General features: G+C 31.9%; 1 protein-coding gene across 6 annotated transcripts; it reads right to left on the reverse strand.

The window, feature by feature from the left end:
* Nucleotides 1-1453: 1453 nt before the first annotated feature.
* Nucleotides 1454-12456, reverse strand: LOC140809240 (uncharacterized). Of its 6 annotated transcripts, none has more exons than XM_073166792.1 (13): nucleotides 12389-12456; nucleotides 12153-12195; nucleotides 10404-10489; nucleotides 9984-10240; nucleotides 9795-9863; nucleotides 9541-9666; nucleotides 8071-8976; nucleotides 7780-7963; nucleotides 3575-6643; nucleotides 3394-3483; nucleotides 2300-2596; nucleotides 2112-2185; nucleotides 1454-1705 (listed from the first exon to the last, which is right to left on the reverse strand). In XM_073166792.1, exons 7-9 carry the CDS (start codon nucleotides 8497-8499, stop codon nucleotides 3945-3947), a joined length of 3312 nt encoding a protein of 1103 aa, XP_073022893.1. In that variant the 5' UTR covers nucleotides 8500-8976; nucleotides 9541-9666; nucleotides 9795-9863; nucleotides 9984-10240; nucleotides 10404-10489; nucleotides 12153-12195; nucleotides 12389-12456; the 3' UTR covers nucleotides 1454-1705; nucleotides 2112-2185; nucleotides 2300-2596; nucleotides 3394-3483; nucleotides 3575-3944. The 6 variants fall into 6 exon arrangements, with proteins under 6 accessions (XP_073022893.1, XP_073022894.1, XP_073022892.1 ...); XM_073166793.1 differs by having other exon boundaries at nucleotides 2112-2188; XM_073166791.1 differs by having other exon boundaries at nucleotides 2112-2202.
* Between the last annotated feature and the right edge of the window lie 10681 nt (nucleotides 12457-23137).

Here is a 23137-nt window from a genome sequence, read left to right on the forward strand (position 1 = left end):
CTTATTTATATGAATAATGTTTTTTTTAGTCAATTTTATTTTTTGTTTATATGTTATATTTGATTTTTTTTTTTCAAGTGTCGTGTGTTTTTCCATAGTTTTTTTATGATTGTAATTTCTTAATAAAATTTATAATGACTAATTTTTGTTTTATTTATCTCCTTCTGTTAAAGTTGGCAAATCTTTTGAATAGAGGAGTAATTTTATCTAAGCGCATTTAATCTTTCTCAAAGCGACAAATACCACAAATCTTAGTTGGTATATTTACTGCATAAACTCGAGGCTTCATCAAAGTTATAAAAAAATCAAATCCTATATGTAACAACATAGTAGTTATATATTTTCAAAATTTTGTATCAAAATCGAAAATCCATAAACACATAGTACGACAATGCACACATTAATATCTTTATCCACATTATATCTAGTCTTCCCATGTAAAAACTTAGAAATAGAATGCACCTAGCATTAGAGTGAGTAGGTCTCTTGTGCGACGGTCTCACGAACCTTTATCTGTGAGACGTGTCAACTCTACCAATGTTCACAATAAAAAGTAATACTCTTAGCTTAAAAAATAATAATTTTCATGGATTATTCAAATAAAATATCTGTCTCACAAAATACGATTTGTGAGACCGTCTCACATAAATTTTCTTTTTAACTGTTTTATATATATAAAAAAAGAGAAAGCAAATAACATTACAAACATAAAACATATATGTTTTATGTTTGTATTCATAAACTTTTTCAACATTAACCCATTTCTGGATCAGAACATGACCTGGCAATAATACTATGTTGCCCCCTATTGACAATGACTATCGGATTAGTCACTCAGTATGGTCCAAGAAAACCCCATCTTTTCACTCTCTTTTAATTAATTATTAATTGGGTTCAAATTTTAATAATTGAATGAGAAAATTAGTATTTTTTTTTTAAAAAATTTTATCTCTGCTGTTTGTATATTTATTAACTAGCCACCGAGGCACACGCGTTGCGTGTGTCATGAATATATTGAGCTAATATATTAAACATTCATGAAATTATAACAGCATGACACCGAAACATTTTGTATGTGAATCATAGAAGGCAATGGACTCCAAAGCTTAAATAAATCTGCCAAACTCAATTTGTTACTTTACATGATATATGAGCCTAATATTTTAAACATTTATGATATAATAATACCATGACACTGTAATTTTTTGTATCATGAATATATATTTAAAATTAAAAATTGTACATTTAAAATATGTATTAGCAAATCAATGTCATAAAACTTACCAAAAACAGCTCAAATCCAAAGCTTGCAAGCCATATAAAAATCATAAAATTAAAATAAAAAGACAAAAAATTACACGAACCATACGCTAAACTCATGAAACTAAGTTTATAATATTCAAACATACGACTTTTTCAGAACATCTTCACAAATCTAAATAAACTGTTTATTATATTTGATAGCATCGGTACAAAATGGGCATCTAAAAAGGGTTAAGAACTTTGTTTGACTCCTGTGGTGAATAGATGGGATCAAAAAATGCAATCCTTGCAATCAACAGATATGCAACACCAGTCCATACAGACAGATAGACCAAAACAATATGACATCAACCAACCTCTAAGTTTTTTAATGGGCAAGGCTTTTGGAGATATGAGAAGGCCTTCAATGTTGTCACCACCTATCACTTTAATCCTGCCATCCCTGTTACTCCGATCAATCAGAAAGAAAAGATTCATTAAGAGGCACAAATGGATGAACACATGTTGAAAGATCATTATTTGGACTTGATGTTCTAATGACTACTCTGCTGAGTAGATATCAAATTTTCAACAAAATTCATCACCGTCCTCAGTAAACAAAATGTACATAAACTTATGTTTTTAAACCTTTTTGAAAAAAAATAATAATAATTGTTGTAATCATTTATGCCTGAGTTTGTTAAAATTTTAACAAAATCATCACCATCCTCATAAAACAAAATGTACACAAATCATCAAGAGACCACCTTTAGTTGTCCAATATACATAAAAACACATTTTGAATAATTTATTAATGAGAAGGCCACATTTGAATAATATATTATTGAGAAGGTTTCTTTTATTCGTACCTCTGCTTTTCAATATGCTGCACTCATTTACCCCATTATGTTTTCCCAACAGAATTTCAAGGCAGTCTTCGATGCTGCTATCAAAGTCGTGCTCCAGCCACCCAAGCAAAAGAAAAAGAAGAGTAAGGCTCAAAAGGCATGTTCTATATTGTGATCAGCCATTAGGCACAATAAGGACAATAACCCACCATTGTTTCTCCTGCATCAACTTCATTTGCTTTTCCCTCCTCAAAGTAGGAACCGTTGTCTGCCTTCGCTTGCTCCACGTTATAGCAATTCGTATAGATGGTCCGATAAATATAACAATTTTTGAGAATGAAGGATGTTATATATGAAGAGATTTTTGGACCGATTAAATATAACAATTCTTGAAACCATGTTTAGTCTACAGAAGAAATTGTAAATTTAAAATATGCATTAGCGAATCAATTTCATCAAAATTACCAAATACATGTCCCATCCAAATGGTTCAAGCCATAAAAAACCTATAAAATAAAAATAGAAATACAGAAATTTACACAAATTATACGTTAAACTCATGAAATCATGCTAAAATCATACTAAAATTTTTTTGAAATTTATTCGTAAAACTACCCTGAATCACATTCAAAAATTTGAAGCCAGTAAGAAACTGAAAAAATAACAATAAAAGGACAAAAAACCATATGTGACGCATAAAACTAATGCCCATGTAGTTTACATCCAAAAATTTAGGTGCCAAAGAACTGTAACATGTAAATATTTTTTTTAATTTGTATATTATCACGACGACCACCTTTACGTGCACACATGAGAGAAATAGAAAAGTAGTTGAATATGATACCAATTTAATCAGTTAACGAAATTTCAAATCAGTTATTAACCAAATCACTTAGATATACACCAACAAACTATCACTCTCCCTGAGATGGACATGATGAAGATTCATAATTGTGGCATTGAAGTTGAACATTGCAGCATCAATGCAAGCTCTCACTCTCACGCATGCGCCACGGAAATAAAATAAGCATCGATACACAAACCAAAAATTAAAAAAGACTTATGAATTAATGAACCGAAAAGGGAAACCAAAGCAGGAGTTATAAGTATAACCTTCACATTTATATGTCACTTGGCTATACAAACCAAATATTTTTTCGACCTATACGTTGTTTAGAATGTAACACGAAATTTTTTTTCACCAACATAAAAAGACAGACTATAATGATACAAACCATTATGCTTTATCATTTCATGGACAAAATTGCAAGAAGAATGAATCGAACATGTCACAGGAACTTACACAAAAGAAACCTCTTGGCAGATAGAGATTTCTTATCCTCTTGAAACCACCCAACGGATTTTTGAGCTTCTTGCACAATTTGTGAAATCTCTGCATATAATAAAATGTGAAGAAGATGAAAAGAATAAAAAAAAAACAAATATTGGTAAAAATTACAAATAAAGAGAGTTGATTTACTTACACTTTATCATTCTCTATTAGGTAGCAAGACGTCTTTGAAAACAACGTTTCTTGTGAATACACCAGATCGACGATGTAAATTACCGTCTTTTACCAAAAATTTTGTAGTATTTTGTGAGACTCCTCTTGAAAGTGCCACATATAGCTGACCATGGCTGAACACATGGTTACGCAAAAAAATGCCAATATTTTGGATTGTTTGACCTTGTGATTTGTTTATTGTCAAAGCAAAACTAAGCCTTATGGGAAACTGTCGACGTGTAAGCTCAAATGGTAATCCAGAGTTATCTTCACTTTTCAAGGGCATTCTATGTACAAAGAATCTGGTGCCCTTATGAGGACCTGTTATGATCTCGGTATCTATGAAATTTCTACCAAGACTGCGGCATATTAATCTTGTTCCATTGCATAGACCAAGTTCGGGCGCAACATTTCTCAAGAGCAATGATCGGACTTCCTACTTTCAATATGATTCTATGTGGTGGCAAACCACTTGGACTAAGGGAATTCAAAAACTCTTCTTGAAAAAGGTTGTGATTGTCGTCTTCTACACTATCCCAAGATGTATACTCTTTTTCCTCTCCAGGAAACTGGAGAATGAGCATCTGATTAATATTGTCGACATCAACATTTTTTGGTGCGATGATGGCTCTATGGACCATATAGTTTTCATCGTTAACATGATTTATCATATTAGGGAAAACAGCATCAATCAACATCTGAATTGATTGTTCACCTTCCCATGGTATGATCATTGAATCTGGTAATTTAATGAAATCATGATTCACAGTATGTTGCAATCCATCACCTATGCGCAAGAGAAATTGCGAGAACTCAATATCTTGAGCAGATCTCATATTCTGTTGAAGATGTACTATCTTTACGCAATGCCAAAATGGTGACCTTGAAATACTTGCAGCAATTTGTTCCGCCTTTGACCCTCGTTTAACAACTGGTAAAACTTGTCGGAAATCACCACCAAAAACCATTGTCTTCCCTCCAAATGCTATTTGATTTTCCATAATATCTTGGAAACTCTTACTGACGGATTCAAAAGCGTAGCGATTTGCCATTGGAGCCTCGTCCCATACTATAGCTGATGCACGCCTTATTAGTTCTGCAAGTTCGGTTTGTTTTTTTATTTTGCAAAGTGTTGATGCAGTTGGTCTAAGTGGAATCTGAAAACGTGAATGTGCAGTTCTTCCACCTTGCATTAATGTCGCAGCTATCCCAGATGTTGCTACCGCAATTATAATTTTACCCATTTTTCTTAGATGTGCCAACATCGTGCGGTATAAAAAAGTCTTACCTGTACCTCCAGGACCATCAATGAAGAAAAGTTTTGATTGGTTATGCATAATACTTTCTATGATGGTGTCAAATGCAATCTTTTGTTGAGCATTTAAGCGTTCAATAGATCTCAAATCATCATCAGAAATATGATAAGACAGTTCATCCTCAATTATTCTTGGTAGCGGTGTGTCTTCTAAAAACTCAGCACTTACCGATGGCAAATCAAAATCTTCAAGTTTTTTTTTGTAGTGATGCAACAACCTTCGTATCTCAAGCAATAACTTATTGATGATTAAGTTACTTGAAGAAATTTCTTTACCATAATCTTCACACATGTAAGGATGGAACTCATCCCAGAGTTCTCGAACTATTGTTGGTTGACAGAACACCAGTATTGATACAAATAACCTTCTCAATGAAGATGACATTCTAACAGAGCATGCTTCTTGAAGACATTGTTTTACATAATCATCCTGTTGGAGAAGCCCCCTCATTTGAGCAGACTCCTTAAATGTTGAATATGTTACCCCATTGACAGTCATCAGATTTTCAAAAGATGTTGGGCACCTAACATGATTTAAAAGGATACGAAGATAAAATCTCTCACCTTCAGATGACGACACAACATATACTCTTCCAACCACTTTATTGTTGCTTCTTCGTTGAATCCATTTTTTCCCAGATTTTATCCATGTGTAATATTGTGGAAATTCTCGATATAAATACTTTCCTGTCAAGTCAGGATCACAATTTATTTTGAAAAATTCTGTAAGCATAGTCTTCGAGTTGTCATCATCTGCAAGTATATCATTTACATGTTGTTGTGGGTCGAAATAAATCAAATGTTGGTTTGGTGCATGTATTTGTAACCTAATGACTGAAGGATACATCCTACTGAACTCAAATGAGAAAATTCGCCATAATGCTTCGGGCGCACAAATCCACCTTCCATCCACATATTGTTGGATTTCATCACAATTTTGCCTATTTCGTAACTCTAGTGCGACTCGGTCAGGACCTTTGTGGATGTATTTGTATATGTACTTGACACATTTAATCCCTCCACATACTTCAACATTTATATGGCAATCATATTTCAACAAAAGCCATGGATTGTACGGGACAACCCAACCATTATCAATGAAAACATTGTCATTGTTGGGAATTGATACTTGGACACCTCCACGTCTTCGATACAAAGGGTATGAATCATTTCCTCGAGATGTGTATTCTACAAATGGTTTTGGAAAGTTCTTTTTACATTTTCCACTTACCATGCATGGACAATTAGGATTGATTGGTCCACATGGACCATGTATCATATGATGGACAACTGCTCTGTGTAGATTGGGTTCTTCTGTTTGTGAAGGTATTTCAGCACGCACAATTGAGTCAAAGTGATCGGGAGTACACAACTTGTCATTATTTTCAAATATCACTAACATATGAACATGAGGAAGCCCTCTTTTTTGGTATTCAATGACGTATGAATAAGAGCAGACCTTACTTAAAACCCCTCTATCCACAATGTCTTTCTTAAATTCCTCAAATTTTGATCGAAATATTCTTGTAATCAAATCTGGACGGTCTTGAGGTGATTGTCCAGGAAGTAGTTGATATTTTATCTCATTCCAATTCGGATTGCATGTCATTGTAAGCATTAAATCTGGTTTTCCATATGTTTGTACCAAAGTCATGGCATCTTGATATCTTTGGTACATATCACGTGGGCTTCCACCGAAAGATGAAGGCAAAACAATTCTGGTACCAACATTTCCTGTATGATGTATTTGATAGAGATGTATAAGTTGTGAGTTGTAATGAGTTTCACAAAAAGTGCGTGTGGGAAGAATGTGATATTTCTGTTTGATGAATAGTTATCCAGATTGTCTTTGTTTGGTCAACATTAATGTCAAATTTTATGGTCAAAATTTTAATTTTAATTTTTTAATTTTTAATTTTGAAAAATGTGGTTATTATGTAAAAATATTTTTTTATGATAAAAAACTATATCATGTACATGGAAGTTTAACTTTATTAAATCGAGATTTAATTAAGGCTTCAGAATAATATGATTTTTATGATAAAAAACTATATCATGTAAGGTAACAATTTGAGGATGTCAAATGTATTTAAGCTTTATAATCCAGTGTATGTCATGAATATGTTCATTGAACAGAATATTTTGGTGTCATAATGTGGTAATATCATGAATCTCTAATATGTTAGGGTCATATATTCATGAGACATGCAATGTGTGTGCCTCGATGGCTAGTTGGTATTATGTTATTGAATATATTGATTATTTTGGAATTTTAGAATGATCTACAAATTTATCTTTTTGAGATATTGCACACTGGAGATGGGACTATGAAGAAGAATTCTCCTCTCCAAATCGGTAATTTATATTTCATTTTCTCATTCTCACTTTCTCAATATCAGCATTAATATTCGCATATTATCTCAATTCTATTTTTGAAATTTCAGTCCATGTACAAATGACACTCTTCTTAACTTTGCAGCATCTAAGTTTTAATCTTATATCTATTGTTTTTTTTATATATATATAAATTTATAATTTTGCATTATACTTTTTTCTCTGAGATGTATACTTATCATTTTATTGCTTAAATTTATGTTTTAATCATCCTATTTAGTTTTTCATATTTGCTCATAAAATTGCTCTCGACAGGCTTGATGAAATGTGAGAAAGAAGATTATTTAGAAGAAGATGTAAGCAAGTATTAGCAACAACGATGCACTATCCAAGGTATGAAATATATCAGAGATTCAGAGTCATTTTCAACAGTGTTTGTTTTCAATATGATGTATTTAATTATTAGCAACAACGATGCACTATCTAAGGGGCTGGTGTATATAATGTAATTGGTAGATATGTATAAGTTATCGTACCTGCATTGTTTTCACCTCCATGTAAACAATCTTGCAATCCTTGGTAAAGTTCTGAACGTATATCACGTTGATTTGAACGTATCCATCGTAGTCTTTGTGTTTCAATCTTTACGTAATTGTCGACTGCATATTGTTGAAGTAGACGGCCTCCTCTAAGTAGCAAAGATGGCGAATTCTCTCGTATCTGATTAAGAAGATCATTTACACTATATGAGTATAGTTGTAAAATTAAATTTAATATTATTTAATTAAGAAGTTAAAGCATAAAGTACAACGTTTGTTTCCACTAACCTGTAGCATATAAGCATAGTAATTTAAGCATGTTATTCGGGTGCCATCGTTATTTCGGGTATTTATATCCCAACCATATGTACCATATGGCAGAAGGAGGGGATATTGCAAAGGATCATAATAGCCAACTACATCTTGAATGCTGATAAGATTTCCACCGATCCCTTGTATAGTAATATCTCGACTGCTCAAAGTTTCTTGACATTCGTTGTCAACAATAACGGCTGCAACTTGATATGTTGTTGGTAAACTATATTGATGTTCATTAGGTTTTTGTTGCCTGATGATGAGTCTACAGTTAGGTATGTCTTGACATTTGCCAATCTGTCGAAACACGTGGACAAATGGATTGTGTTCGTCAAGAATGTTTTGTATCTTAAGCAACAATTCTCGCCTTAGTCCTGAATTTTCAAGAAGCCTGTTTATCATGATCTGTGTCTACAATCCACATCTGCATGTACCTTGGCCTACAATTTTCATTTGGTAGAAGACTTCCAATAGAGTGATATATTGATCCATGGGCACGAAATGTGTAAATTCCATGCGTACCAGTTGCTAAGGACTCATCTATGTTGACTCCCATCGATGTAAAAGAGAAAACATGATTGTATGCCCTTATGAACTGCCGAAAATGTCTGCCTTCCTCATTTTCAGCATCATACAACTCTTGCAATTCAATGGGAGAAGGGATTTGATCCAATTTTGTATTTCCGTTTCTACAGCAGAATTGTGTTGTTTCACCATGAAACAATTGAGCTTGGCAATGTATACAAATTCTTGGGTTAGACATTTGCCACTGATAATTTATCTCACTTTCTCCGAAATTTCTTGCTAGGTTACGATATCGACGTGGACGTGGATATCGTCGTATGTTACTAACGATATCGTTTTCAATGAAGTTATTTCCTGCAATATAAGAACTAAATTTTGTTAATGGAAATGTTTTGTTGTCATGAAGTTTTAATATCTTTAATATGTAATATATTAGTGTTATATATTTTTGACACAGCCAACGTGTGTGCCTCGTTGGGTATTCTTTATTGAAACTTTGAAATGCATATAAGCGATAATGAGAAAGTCATATAGATCATATTATTTGGTAAAAATATATATTATATTATAAAAATATGTTTTTAATAATTATAAAATTTTTTTGTAAATGACAATAATTGCTTTAAATAATTTATAAATCTTGGACGAAACTATTAAAATAAGACATTTAAAAAATGTACCATGTGTTTTAATTAAATTTTTCATGGTTATAAATATATGTCACTTGATGATTATTTTAACAATAAATTTTTAAAAATATATGTCAGAGTTAGCAATAATGTTGTTTTTAAAATCGATATCTCATATAGTTATAATTTGATTTTTGGTGTCTTAGATTATATGTAGATTAGATAACGCAAAGTAAAAGAAAAAAATGGTACATGTTATATTAGTGGTGTATTTGTATTTGTACATTACCTTGATGATTTAAATCAGGTAGACGTTGACATGTGCTCGTACTCCCTTGCTCAAAATTTGATGTCATTGTTTGATAAGGTAATGTTTGTATACGAAACGTTTGTCCACCTGTAGTTGCGTTGATACCTGGCATAGAAGTTTAATGTTAATTATTAATTAGTATATGTGAATTTAGTATCAAGTATTGGCTTGCATATTATTTAAATTATGTTCAAAATCGTTCAACTTCAAACAATGCAAATGAAATATATCACCTTGATTTGAAGAAGTTTCCATTGTTGTGTGTGTTGTGGTAGTCGTAACCAAATCGTTGTTGTTTGGAACTGTAAAATGGGTAAGAGCATTATATTCGTGTAGTTTAATAAATAAATTATACTCAGAATGAACAATATAAATGTACAAAAAAAGAATATGATGACTGATAAAAAGGAAGAAATTAATACCATTAAAATTTGTAGTAACATCTGACATTTGAAAGTTGGAATGTTCGGAATATGAAGCATCTGCACTTCTATTTATACGTCTTCGGTAGTTTGACCGACGTCGGGCAAGATTTGTTTGTCGTTGTTCTTCTGTCATTAATTGTCTGTGTGCTCGTCGTCGCGATGTGTTTAATTGACGCCTTTCATTTTCATTTCGATTGGTATGAGTAGCAGCCTGTGTAGAAGGAGAAGACATTGAAGTTAAATAGTTTTTAAACCTGTGACAATATTTATAAGGCAACTCTTATATATTTGTGTAGGCATGTTTAAGTTTGAATGATTCAGGAAATAAATTAACATAGTGGAAAAAAACATGTATAAACCATCTTACGTAGGGACTGAAAAACAATAACCATTGAGTTTAAGATGAAAGAAACTTACCTTCTTTGAAAGATTGAATTGGAATTCGTGAAGCCAAAGGTAAAAATTCAGAGGAAAGAAATTCTGATGTGAAAGGTATTCACCAACTGTTTCAGAGGAAAGAAAGTCATCAAGACTACTATAAACATGTCACATCCAAATCCTTCAAGCCATGAAAACCCATAAAATAAAAATAGAATGAGAAGTCGTGAAAATATGGTAAAATTTTATTTTTAATTTAATGAAGTTTATTCGCAAAAGCACCCCGAGTCACATCCAACGAATTGAAGCCATAAAAAAATTGTAAAAACAACATTAAAAGGACAGAGAATTAAACGAATTATATGTTAAACTCCATGATCTGTAGACTTGTACACAAAATCAAACATAAAATTTTGAATGTATGATAGAACTAATACAATTAAAAAATGTATATTTTCTTACCTGGTATTGCAATGTAGGAGAATATTTTAATAAATGTAGGTTGAGACAATCGAGAGTTGAATCGAAACTAATATAAAAAAATTTAATAATATGTTGACCATTCTCCCTCACTTTCAGTTTTTTGGGTCTAATGTTCTAAAAGTTTTGTGATATACTCACATTGTATTCAATATAAAACTAAATAAAACAAATATTGCACATGATGTATTTAGTATTTTTTTTTTCAATCCAACCAATTATGTTAAAAATGTAAGGGAGAACAGGTGTTTGGTTCCATCTCACTATATTCCTTTGTTATTGTTATTTTAATTCGTTTTTTTTAAAATTTAGAAAATACAGATGAAGCCATCTTTCTAGATAGCATAATCAAGAAAATAAAACTGGTGATAGTGTAAGGCAACAAACACTTTTTCGTGCTGTATGTTTGAAAGGATAAGATAGTGATAACAATAGTACAAAGCCCACAACATTAAAGGGAGGGCACTTTAGAATTTACAACTGTAAGAATCATTTTCGTTCTTTTTGCCACCATCCAAACATACAATAATACACCACTGAATGAGGGGAAAACTTTTACAGGATTTAAAGTTCATCATCCACGCCTCCTAAATAAAACAAATATTGCACATGATGCATTTAGAATTTTTTTTTTCAATCCAACCAATTATGTTCAAAAAATAATGATTAAAAGTTGAGCTGAAGTAACATCTATATTTGAGGAAAAATGAAAATAGTTATTGGAGCTTGAAGTTGATCAAGTATTGCTTCTTTGTGTTTGAACTCGACTTTATTTACAAATAAGTTATTTAAACTTTATACAGTTGATTATTAAAGTATGTAATTGCAATAAAGTTAAGAGCAAATAAGTAATGCAATTCATAGTATAAAAAAGTAAAAATAATTTCTCGGGTTCTAGTACTCAAAGAATACTGAATCCTAAAATAACAAAGCTTGAGTTTGGGTAGGGAGATTGTTCGAGGCACTGAAGTTCAACTTAAATTGAAACAACCTCTTCGATTTTTTTAAGAGTATGAATTTGGAGTTAGAGGAGAACACATTTTCTGGCAGTACCAATTTCCTTTGCAAAAAAAAAAAAAACAACAGAACAACGAAGCAAACAAAAACAACAGAACAGAGAAGCAAACAAAAAATTTCGTTTGCAAAAAAAAAAACAACAGAACAACGAAGCAAACAAAAACAACAGAACAGAGAAGCAAACAAAAACAACATAACAGCGCTATTAAAATAAGATCAAACTGATTTCAGAAAGCAAATTGTAGAGGGAAAATACCAGCAAAGAGATCACAAAATTCGGAAAAGAAATACCTCTAGTGGCATTGGTCATATCCCGTACTCTCCCGAAGTGCCTCTGAAATCAAATCAAAACGCAGAAGTGATTGTTGAGTAAAAATTAATGCTTAAAACGTGAAGGGAAAACTCACAACCAGAAAGTTTAACTATCTGGAAGAGCAAATAAGTGAATTGTAGGAAATCAAGAAATCACAAATCACGCACAGAGAAGCCATCACAAACAAAATCAAACATGTATAGATGTTTTTTACCTGGAATATTTCCCTGGCGGATGAGCAACTCGATCGATGGTGTGTTCGATTGCGATTTATATTATTTCTAAACTACACTCAACCTCATCATCTAATGATCCTCAGTGGAGTCGGTAAATGATTCAAAGTGCAGTGCTAGTACGTAGAGCCTCCATCTTATCCCGGGTCAAAGGACTAACTGGTGTACAATCATAACCGCAGAATTTTCCACACGATAAATGATAATTACTTGGAAATTATGAGGGAGGGTTATTCAGTGCATCATCAAATTAGCACTCATCTATATGAATAGACATTTCCATGCCCTTACCAATGAAACATGACATTTACATCACTTATGTTAGTCTTGAGCTCAAGCGACATTTATCCTTATTTTAAGTGGTTGATTTGAATAAGAACATGTTTAGAATATACAATACACTTTCTGATGAGTTTCACGATCTTGTGTTGATAGGTAAACCTCATGGTATTTTTTGTATATTCAATGACGTTATCTATGCAACTTATATATGTATACAGATAATATAAATGTCATAACTGGATAAAATCGTAAAATATTATTAAAATAGATATTATTTTTTACACAAGAGTCAATGAAACACAAACTGCAAGTTGAATCGCTGTGCACCTATTCTAACACTTATTTATATGAATAATGTTTTTTTTAGTCAATTTTATTTTTTGTTTATATGTTATATTTGATTTTTTTTTCAAGTGTCGTGTGTTTTTCCATAGTTTTTTTATGATTGTAATTTCTTAATAAAATTTATAATGACTAATTTTTGTTTTATTTATCTCCTTCGGTTAAAGTTGGCAAATCTTTTGAATAGAGGAGTAATTTTATCTAAGCGCATTTAATCTTTCTCAAAGCGACAAATACCACAAATCTTAGTTGGTATATTTACTGCATAAACTCGAGGCTTCATCAAAGTTATAAAAAAAATAAATCCTATATGTAACAACAAAGTAGTTATATATTTTCAAAATTTTGTATCAAAATCGAAAATCCGTAAACGCATAGTACGACAATGCACACATTAATATCTTTATCCACATTATATCTAGTCTTCCCATGTAAAAACTTAGAAATAGAATGCACCTAGCATTAGAGTGAGTAGGTCTCTTGTGAGACGGTCTCACGAACCTTTATCTGTGAGACGTGTCAACTCTACCAATGTTCACAATAAAAAGTAATACTCTTAGCATAAAAAGTAATAATTTTCATGGATTACTTATAAAATATCTGTCTCACAAAATACGATTTGTGAGACCGTCTCACATAAATTTTCTTTTTAACTGTTTTATATATATATAAAAAGAGAAAGCAAATAACATTACAAACATAAAACTGTTGTGAAAAAGTAAAAATTTATGGTAAAAAGTAAAAATCTCAAACACTCAAAATTTACCAAACTACACACTTTATAATATTTTTCTCTCTACTCAATTGTGATTTTCTTCACAAATGAGATATCTATTTATAGAGTTTCATTACACATAATCCAAAAATAAAATATATCATTACCTACATCATCACACACAAATTTCTAACTTTACAACTCTTATTTTCAACATTCAAATATTCAACTATTACTTTTTCAATATTCAAATATATTATTTCAACACTCTCCCTTGTATAGATGATCATGATATGATGATGTCTTCATTACGTGTTTTGTACTGTCCTCGTTAAAAACCTTACTTGGAAAAACCCATTGGGATAAAAACCATAGTAAGGGAAAAAGAGTGCAGTCACGTAAACTCCCCCTGATGTTGACATGAACAATTCTTCACAAATTTCGTAGATTGCGCATCCCAATATTATATATGTGCTTTCTGAATATTGACGTAGGAAGTGCCTTTGTGAAGAGATCTGATGAGTTTTCACTTGATTGAATGTGACGAACATCAATACATTTATTCTTCTCTAGCTCCTTGGTGAATGCGAAGAACTTAGGAGGAATATGTTTAGTTCTGTCGCTTTTTATGCATCCCTCTTTCATTTGAGCAACACATGCAGCATTATCTTCATATAGTATCACAGGCTTCTCGTCGAATGATAATCCGCGTGAGATTTGGATATGTTGGGTCATTGATTTTAACCACACACATTCACGACTTGCTTCATGTAGTGCAATAATCTCGGCATGATTTGATGAAGTTGTTACAAGCGTTTGTTTCTGTGAACGCCAAGATATTGCAGTGCCTCCACGAGTAAATACATATCCAGTTTGGGAACGTGCCTTGTGTGGATCAGATAAGTATCCAGCATCAGCATAACCAATTATACTTGGATTAGCATCTTTTGAATACAAAAGTCCCAAGTCTGTCGTTCCTCGTAGATAACGGAATATATGTTTAATTCCGTTCCAGTGTCTCTTTGTTGGATATGAGCTAAATCTTGCCAACAGATTCACGACAAAAGATATATCAGGCCTTGTACAATTTGTAAGGTACATAAGGGCACCAATGGCACTTAGATATGGTACTTCTGGACCAAGAATATCTTCATCATCTTCACATGGACGGAATGGATCCTTTTCTATGTTTAATGATCTAACAACCATTGGAGTACTTAAAGGATTTGCTTTATCCATATTAAAACGTTTAAGGATCTTTTCTGTATAATTTGTCTGGTGAACAAACATTCCACATTCTTTTTGTTCAATTTGTAAACCCAGACAATACTTAGTTTTTCCAAGATCCTTCATTTCAAATTCTTCCTTCAAGTATGACACAACTTCTTGAATTTCCTTATTCATTCCAATGATGTTTAAATCATCAACATATACAGCAATAATTACGCATCCGGATGTTGTTTTCTTAATGAAAACACAAGGGCATATTGAATTATTTACATATCCTTTTTTCATCAAGTGATCACTTAGTCGATTATACCACATTCGACCTGATTGCTTTAACCCATATAATGATCTTTGTAATTTCACAGAATAACATTCCCTGGTTTTTGAACTTTGTGCTTCAGTCATCTTAAATCCTTCAGGGATTTTCATATATATATTACTATCAAGTGATCCATATAAGTAAGCTGTAACAACATCCATAAGACGCATTTCTAAATTTTCAGATACCGCCAAACTAATCAAATACCGAAACGTAATTGCATCCATCACAGGAGAATACGTTTCTTCATAATCAATTCCAGGCCTTTGAGAAAAACCTTGTGCAACAAGTCGAGCTTTATATCTTACTATTTCATTTTTCTCATTTCGCTTTCGAATAAAAACCCATTTGTATCCAACAGGTTTTACACCTTCAGGTGTAAGGACTATAGGTCCAAAAACATTACGTTTATTTAGCGAATCTAATTCAACCTGGATGTCATCTTTCCATTTTATCCAATCCTGCCGATTTTTACATTCACCAAAAGATTTTGGTTCATGATCTTCGTTATCATTTATGATGTCGATTGCCACATTATAAGAAAATATATCATCAATTTCATCTATATCTTTTCGGTTCCATATTTTTCCAGTATTAATGTAATTGATAGAGATTTCATGATTCTCGTCAGTTTGTGGTTCTGACAGAACATTTTCATCATCATGTGTTTCTTCAGGAACACCATTCTCTATTTTGTGATCATGTGTTTCTTCAGAAACATCATTCTTTATTTTGTGATCATCGTGTTTCTCTATGGATTTTCTTTTTCGAGGATTTTTATCCTTGGAACCGACTGGCCTTCCACGCTTCAGGCGTTTAATGACATCATGAGTATCTTCCATTTGTTTCTTTGGAATTTCAATTCGAGCAGGGGCATTTGCAGCATGTATATATGATTTAGTTACCCCTTTTGTGTCTGCAAATGCATCTGGTATTTGATTTGCTATTCTTTGCAAGTGTACAATTTGTTGTACATTTTTTTCACATTGTTTTGTTCTTGGATCCAGATGTAACAATGATGATACATACCATGTAATTTCTTTTTCAGTATGTTTCTGTTCTCCCCCTAACATTGAGAATATTTCCTAATTAAAATGACAATCAGCAAAACGTGCTGTGAACACGTCGCCTGTCTGAGGTTCAAGATATCGAATGATTGATGGACTATCATAACCGATATAAATTCTAATATTTCTTTGAAGTTCCATTTTCTTTCGTTGCGGTGGTGCAATAGGCACGTACACCATACATCCAAAAATTCTCAGATGAGAAATGTCTGGTTCTTTACCAAATGCAAGCTGTAATGGAGAGTATTTATGATATGCACTTGGTCTGATGCGAATTAATGAAGCAGCATGTAAAATTGCATGTCCCTATATAGAAATAGGGAGCTTTGTTTTCATAATCATTGGTCTAGCAATCATTTGCAGACGTTTAATCAATGATTCAGCCAATCCATTCTGTGTATGTACATGAGCAACAGGATGCTCAACAATGATTCCCATAGACATACAATAATCATTGAAAGTCTGGGAAGTAAATTCACCAGCATTATCCAGTCTAATTTTCTTGATTGTATAATCGGGAAATTGATTCCTCAATTTTATTATTTGAGCAAGTAATCTTGCAAATGCAACATTTCGAGTTGACAATAAACATGCATGTGACCATCTGCTGGAGGCATCAATCAATACCATAAAGTATCTGAATGGTCCACATGGTGGATGGATTGGTCCACAAATATCACCCTGAATACGTTCAAGAAACATTGGTGATTCAGTTTGGATTTTGACTGGTGATGGTCTTATAATAAGTTTTCCAAGAGAAAATGCTTTGCATTGAAACTTATTATTCTGAAAGATCTTATGGTCTTTCAGTAGATGACCATGTGTATTTTCTATAATTCTTCGCATCATTGTTGAACCAGGATGTCCCAATCGATCATGCCAATTGGTTAATATCGAAAAATTATCAACTACCATGTTTGATTCAATGGGACTTATATGTGTATAATGCAATCCAGTAGGGAGCATTGATAGTTTTTCAATCACATATTTCTTTCCTGATTTATATGTGATAAGGCACATATATTTCTCATTCCCTTCATTCATTGTTTGAGTATCATACCCATGAGAATATATATCATTAAAACTCAACAAATTTCTTTTCGATTGTGGTGAATATAAAGCATCATTGATCAAAAATTTTGTACCATTAGGTAACAAAAATTGTGCTTTACCACATCTTTTAATCAAGTCTACAGGACCTGATATTGTTTTCACCGTTGTTTTTGTTGGTTTTAGTTCCAAGAAATATCTTTTATCTCGGAGGATAGTGTGCGTTGTACCACTATCGGGTATGCAAACTTCAGCTTTGCTCATAGCATTTTCCATATTTGAACTTCAAAAAAATATGCAATGAAATAAAATTACTGAAAATACATATGTAAATATAACACATATCATAATTGTACAATAAAATATTATTACATGAATACATAAAAAATAAATTATTGTACATTTATATTCTACTATTAAATTGTTCATTTTCAGAGAAATCATTGAGAAAATCTGTAGCATCAAAATTGTTCATTTTTATCCCACCAACATGTTGATCATTTCCAGAGAAATCATTCATAAAATCATCAGCATCAAAATGAGTTGAATCACTCAAATGGTCACTGCGTTCAGTGAAGTTGGTCTCCTTTTCTTTCCCCTTTAATGATTCTTTATAAAGTTTACAAAGGTGCTCAGGGGCTCGACAAACTTTGGACCAATGTCCTGGAGTACCACATCTGTAACAAGAACTTTCATATCTTTTTGAGTGATTCTCATTAACACTTGTATTCTCATGATACCTTTTCTGTGGATGGTTTGGGACGCTCTTTTGAGATGAGTTATAAAAATAACTATCTCTATTATTTTCAAAACCACGGCCTCGACCACGACCACGGCCAATTCCACGTCCACATCCACGTCCACGACCTCGACCTCGACCTCGACCAAAATCTTGCCTATGAATTTGATTTTGGTTCCGAGGTTTAAATTCATTTTTACTTACAGCATTTACTTCGGGAAATGCTGTTGATCCAGTGGGTCGGAACTGATGATTTCTCATTAATAGCTCATTGTTCTTTTCCGCCACAAAAGACAGGCGATGAGTTCAGAATATCTCGCGAATCCACGTACTCTATATTGTTGCTGTAGAGTAATATTTGATGCATGAAACGTGGAAAATGTTTTTTCAAGCATCTCAGATTCTGTGACCTCATGTCCACAAAATTTTAATTGCGAGATTATTCTATACATCACCGAATTGTAATCACTAACTTTTTTAAAGTCTTGGAATCTCAATGTATTCCATTCATCCCGGGCGGTCGGAAGTATAACTTCCCTTATATGTTCAAATCTTTCTTTTAATCCCTTCCACAAAACCATGGGATTTTTTTCAGTCAGATATTCACATTTCAATCCATCGTCAAGATGTCGACGCAAAAATATCATGGCTCTTGCCTTTTCTTGTGACGTGCATATGCCATTTTCTTTAATGGTCTCGCTTAGACCCAATGACTCAAGATGCATTTCTACATCTAGAGTCCATGGCATATAATTCTTTCCCGTGATGTCGAGCGCAATAAATTCGAGCTTTGTTAAATTTGACATGGTGGTACTAAAAAAAATTACGATGCATTTTATTAGTTAATAAATATTGCAATACAAAGTAACGGATAAACAACAAGTACAAGTATTTGTAAAAATAAAGAAAACGCACGAGGAAGATATTCTCCGATAAATACAAGACTCGTGAGTATGATAACCAAAATAATTAAAAATATCCTTGAGAAAGCCATCTTCTTTTTTTTCGAAAAATTTGATGATGAATAATTTTTAGAGAAGAAGAGAAAGTTGGAGTGATTGAATGTGTTTGTAAGATCATATTTATAGGGCAAAAACTAGCCGTTTTTTACCATTTATGACCGTTGGTGTACAAAAAAATAAAGGTATGTATTTTTATAATTTTATGGTAATAATATGATATATATAATATTAGACATGTTTAAATAATTATGTATATCATATCATAATATTATAATGAGTGTCATAATTTATTTTGTTTAAAAACCTTATAGGCTTTTATACTTGTCGTATCCCTTACCGGGAGTGTGGGATGTCGTCTTAACATCCTCCCAGGATTTATAACAAGTTTATGAAAAATTTATTTTTATTATTTATAATAATAACATTATATTGTATATTAAATAAATACACAATAAATAAATAACAGTAAAATAAATATTATTATTTTTGTTACCTTTTTCTTCTGTTTGGAGCTTGGAAAAGTATGTAGGACTTTTAGAGCTTCGTGCTGATAACGTGTTGTGAAAAAGTAAAAATTTATGGTAAAAAGTAAAAATCTCAAACACTCAAAATTTACCAAACTACACACTTTATAATATTTTTCTCTCTACTCAATTGTGATTTTCTTCACAAATGAGATATCTATTTATAGAGTTTCATTACACATAATCCCAAAATAAAATACATCATTACCTACATCATCACACACAAATTTCTAACTTTACAACTCTTATTTTCAACATTCAAATATTCAACTATTACTTTTTCAATATTCAAATATATTATTTCAACAAAAACATATATGTTTGTGGTTTTATATTCATATAAACGTTTTCAACATTAACCCATTTCTGGATCAGAACATGACCTGGCAATAATACTATGTTGCCCCCTATTGACAATGACTATCGGATTAGTCACTCAGTATGGTCCAAGAAAACCCCATCTTTTCACTCTCTTTTAATTATTTATTAATTGGGTTTAAATTTTAATAATTGAATGAGAAAATTAGTATTTTTTTTTAAAAAAATTTATCTCTGCTGTTTGTATATTTATTAATGTCTCGGTGCATCTATGAATATTTTTTATTTTAAAAATATAGATGTAAATATATTATTGTTGTAGAACACTTATTTGAGAAAAGTAATAATTTTTATAAAAATAAAATATTGGGATCAAAACGGAGTTCAGAAGGGTGAATAAATTTTTTAAACTATTTTATTAGAAAACGAGTTATTCTAATAGTTTTTAGGCTATTAAAACAAATACTCTTGAAAGACTGGATTCACTTAACCACTAAAAATATATAATTATGGAAAAACCATATATTAGATTAATAAGTGTTCTTATTGAAGTAACCATTATGTAAGGATTATTTTGTCCGACAGATACGTAAATTCATGAGAATATCAGAATATGATGTAAAACAGTAAATTCGTGTTTTGTCAGAATTAAATGTTGTGCCAGATGTTACAACATCTCGGACAACATCTACACGCAACGGAAAATTAATAACACAAATTGAATTTAAATAAATAGATGGACAAGATTAAATATGCACAAGTATAAATACTTGTGCGGTGCCTCATGGCAAAAATTAATCACTAGAAAAATCAATTGTTCACACACACTTAACACTAGTGATTATGACAAAAATCAATTTATTCAACAAGTTGAGAAAACAAATGCTTTCTAAAACAAATAACCAGAATAAAACTAAAACAAGAAAGCAAAAACGTGTTGCTAAAAAGTAGATCCAAGAGAAACCATCTTCGGCCAACTTCTTCCCAGATGTTGTCCACAGATGTTCTCAACATTCACAGCAACACCCGGTATCTGCACTCTTCAAAACAGCACGTCCCTCGAAGGATTATTTCTCTGAATTTTTCACGGCGTGCACAAGTGCGTGTAAGTATGTATGATTGAGAGAGGAGAGCACCACGAAAATCACCTCACTTGAAAACTCTTCACGAAAACTCTCCACGAAAAACACTTTGTCTCCACGAAAATTCTACACACAAACTCTCTGAATTTTTCTCATGAAAATTCTTTCTTTTAAGCTCCCAAGGAAATCACCTCCACGAAAATCCTACACGTGAACTCCTCCACTAAAACTCTCTCTCTCTACAATCTTCTCTCTATTCACTCTCTATCATATCACGTTGATACCTCTTATGTATATCTTTCATCTCTCCTCAAGTTTATCTTCCATAAAGAAATCTATAAGATATGGTAAACAATAATTCTATTAGAAACAAATCAATAATTCCAAATCATGTAAATCACTATCATAAATATTATATCTAGAAGATATTTATCACAAAAATAATATCTAGAAAAGTAAAACAAAATATTCCACATGATATTATATCACAATAAAATCTTAACATAATTATCTAGAAAGGCAAAACCACAATTAAATATTATACTCAATCAAATCAACAAGGAAGATAATATTAGGGAAATTATTTAAGATAAGAAATTATATCAATTAAATAAAGAAAACATATTTCCCTTCACATTACTTTGTACTTATATAGATGATCTTATATTTAAAATATCATGTTATACTCCACTTCCTGGGGATAAAATTCATTAAAAAATAACTTTATCTCACCATATGTTGATGGTCTTTCTTACTTGGATGTTCAAGGAATGAGCCGACACAACTTCCAAGTACTCAACTTCATATTTATAACTTGGTTATTCCATTGAACCAGGGTCTAGAGATCTCCAATTCTCAATTAGGGATGACAACTTGCCCCACGGTTTTGGGACCCCGCGGGGAAAACCCGAAACGGGGACAAGGATCCCCGATTTTTTCGGGTTTGGGTTCAGGTTCGGGGATTTTTATAAATCCCCGATGTAATTCGGGGCGAGTATAGGATTATTATCCCCATCCTCGAAATCCCCGAACCCACCCCGAAAATAATATCAATAATAAAATAATAGTATTATTCATATTAATAATATAATAATCATATTATTTTTTAAAATATTAATAATCTTATTATTATTAATATTGATATTAATATTAATATCGCCTCTAATAATAATAGATAATAATAACTTTTAATTTGAGAAAATCTCCGAATTCGTCATCGTCTTGCCATATTAATATTTTTGAAACGGGGATGGGGACGGGAATGAGAAGTTGATCCCCGAAGTATTCCCCGAACCCGAAAAAGCGGGGATCAACTTCCCATCCCCGTCCCCATCTCCGTTTCAAAATTAGGGATTCCCCGAACCCGAAAAAGCGGGGATCGGGGCGGGTATAGGGGTGGGGATGTAATTCGGGGATGTGGATGGTAATGGCAAATCCGCCCTCGCCCGGCCCATTGTCATCCCGATTCTCAATGTTGGATTACTGGTATAAATATTTTTATTTTTTGGTTTTAGGCTCATTCCTCTTAACAACTGGTACATTTGATCTCGATTTATTTATTTATTAAACGGATCCGCTAAGTTTTTCTTTGATTTCAATATTCAACAAAAATAACTTCTTTGAGATCAACTGTCTTATGATATTATGTCTCCAAAAAATATGTCAAGACTTACCATTGTACATAATCATTTTGGTACACAAACTATTGATAAATTGATACATGAGCAATTGTAAATGACTTAATTGGTATATGAACTATTTATAAATTGGCCAATTGGTATAGTAATTATTGTAAATGGCTTAATTGGTACATGATCAAGCTAAAATGTTAATTTTATCCTTAACCTAAATTATTTTTAAGAGCAATTACCATTAATAAATTCAATTAAGTACACACATTTATTTGCAAGTTTATGTAACGTATTATTTCATTTTTTTTAAAAAAAAATTATATTATGATAAATAATTATCAAATCAATAAACAATTAATTTTTTTATTGAAAAATTTCTTCTATCCGCAAATACTTTTTTCTCATGTATTAACTTTTTAGAAGTCGTTTACTGTTATATTTTGATACATGCCAATGTTCATTAACTGCTAAG

The sequence above is a fragment of the Primulina eburnea genome, chromosome 13 (assembly GCF_022965805.1).
Source record: "Primulina eburnea isolate SZY01 chromosome 13, ASM2296580v1, whole genome shotgun sequence".
Lineage (NCBI taxonomy): Eukaryota > Viridiplantae > Streptophyta > Magnoliopsida > Lamiales > Gesneriaceae > Primulina > Primulina eburnea.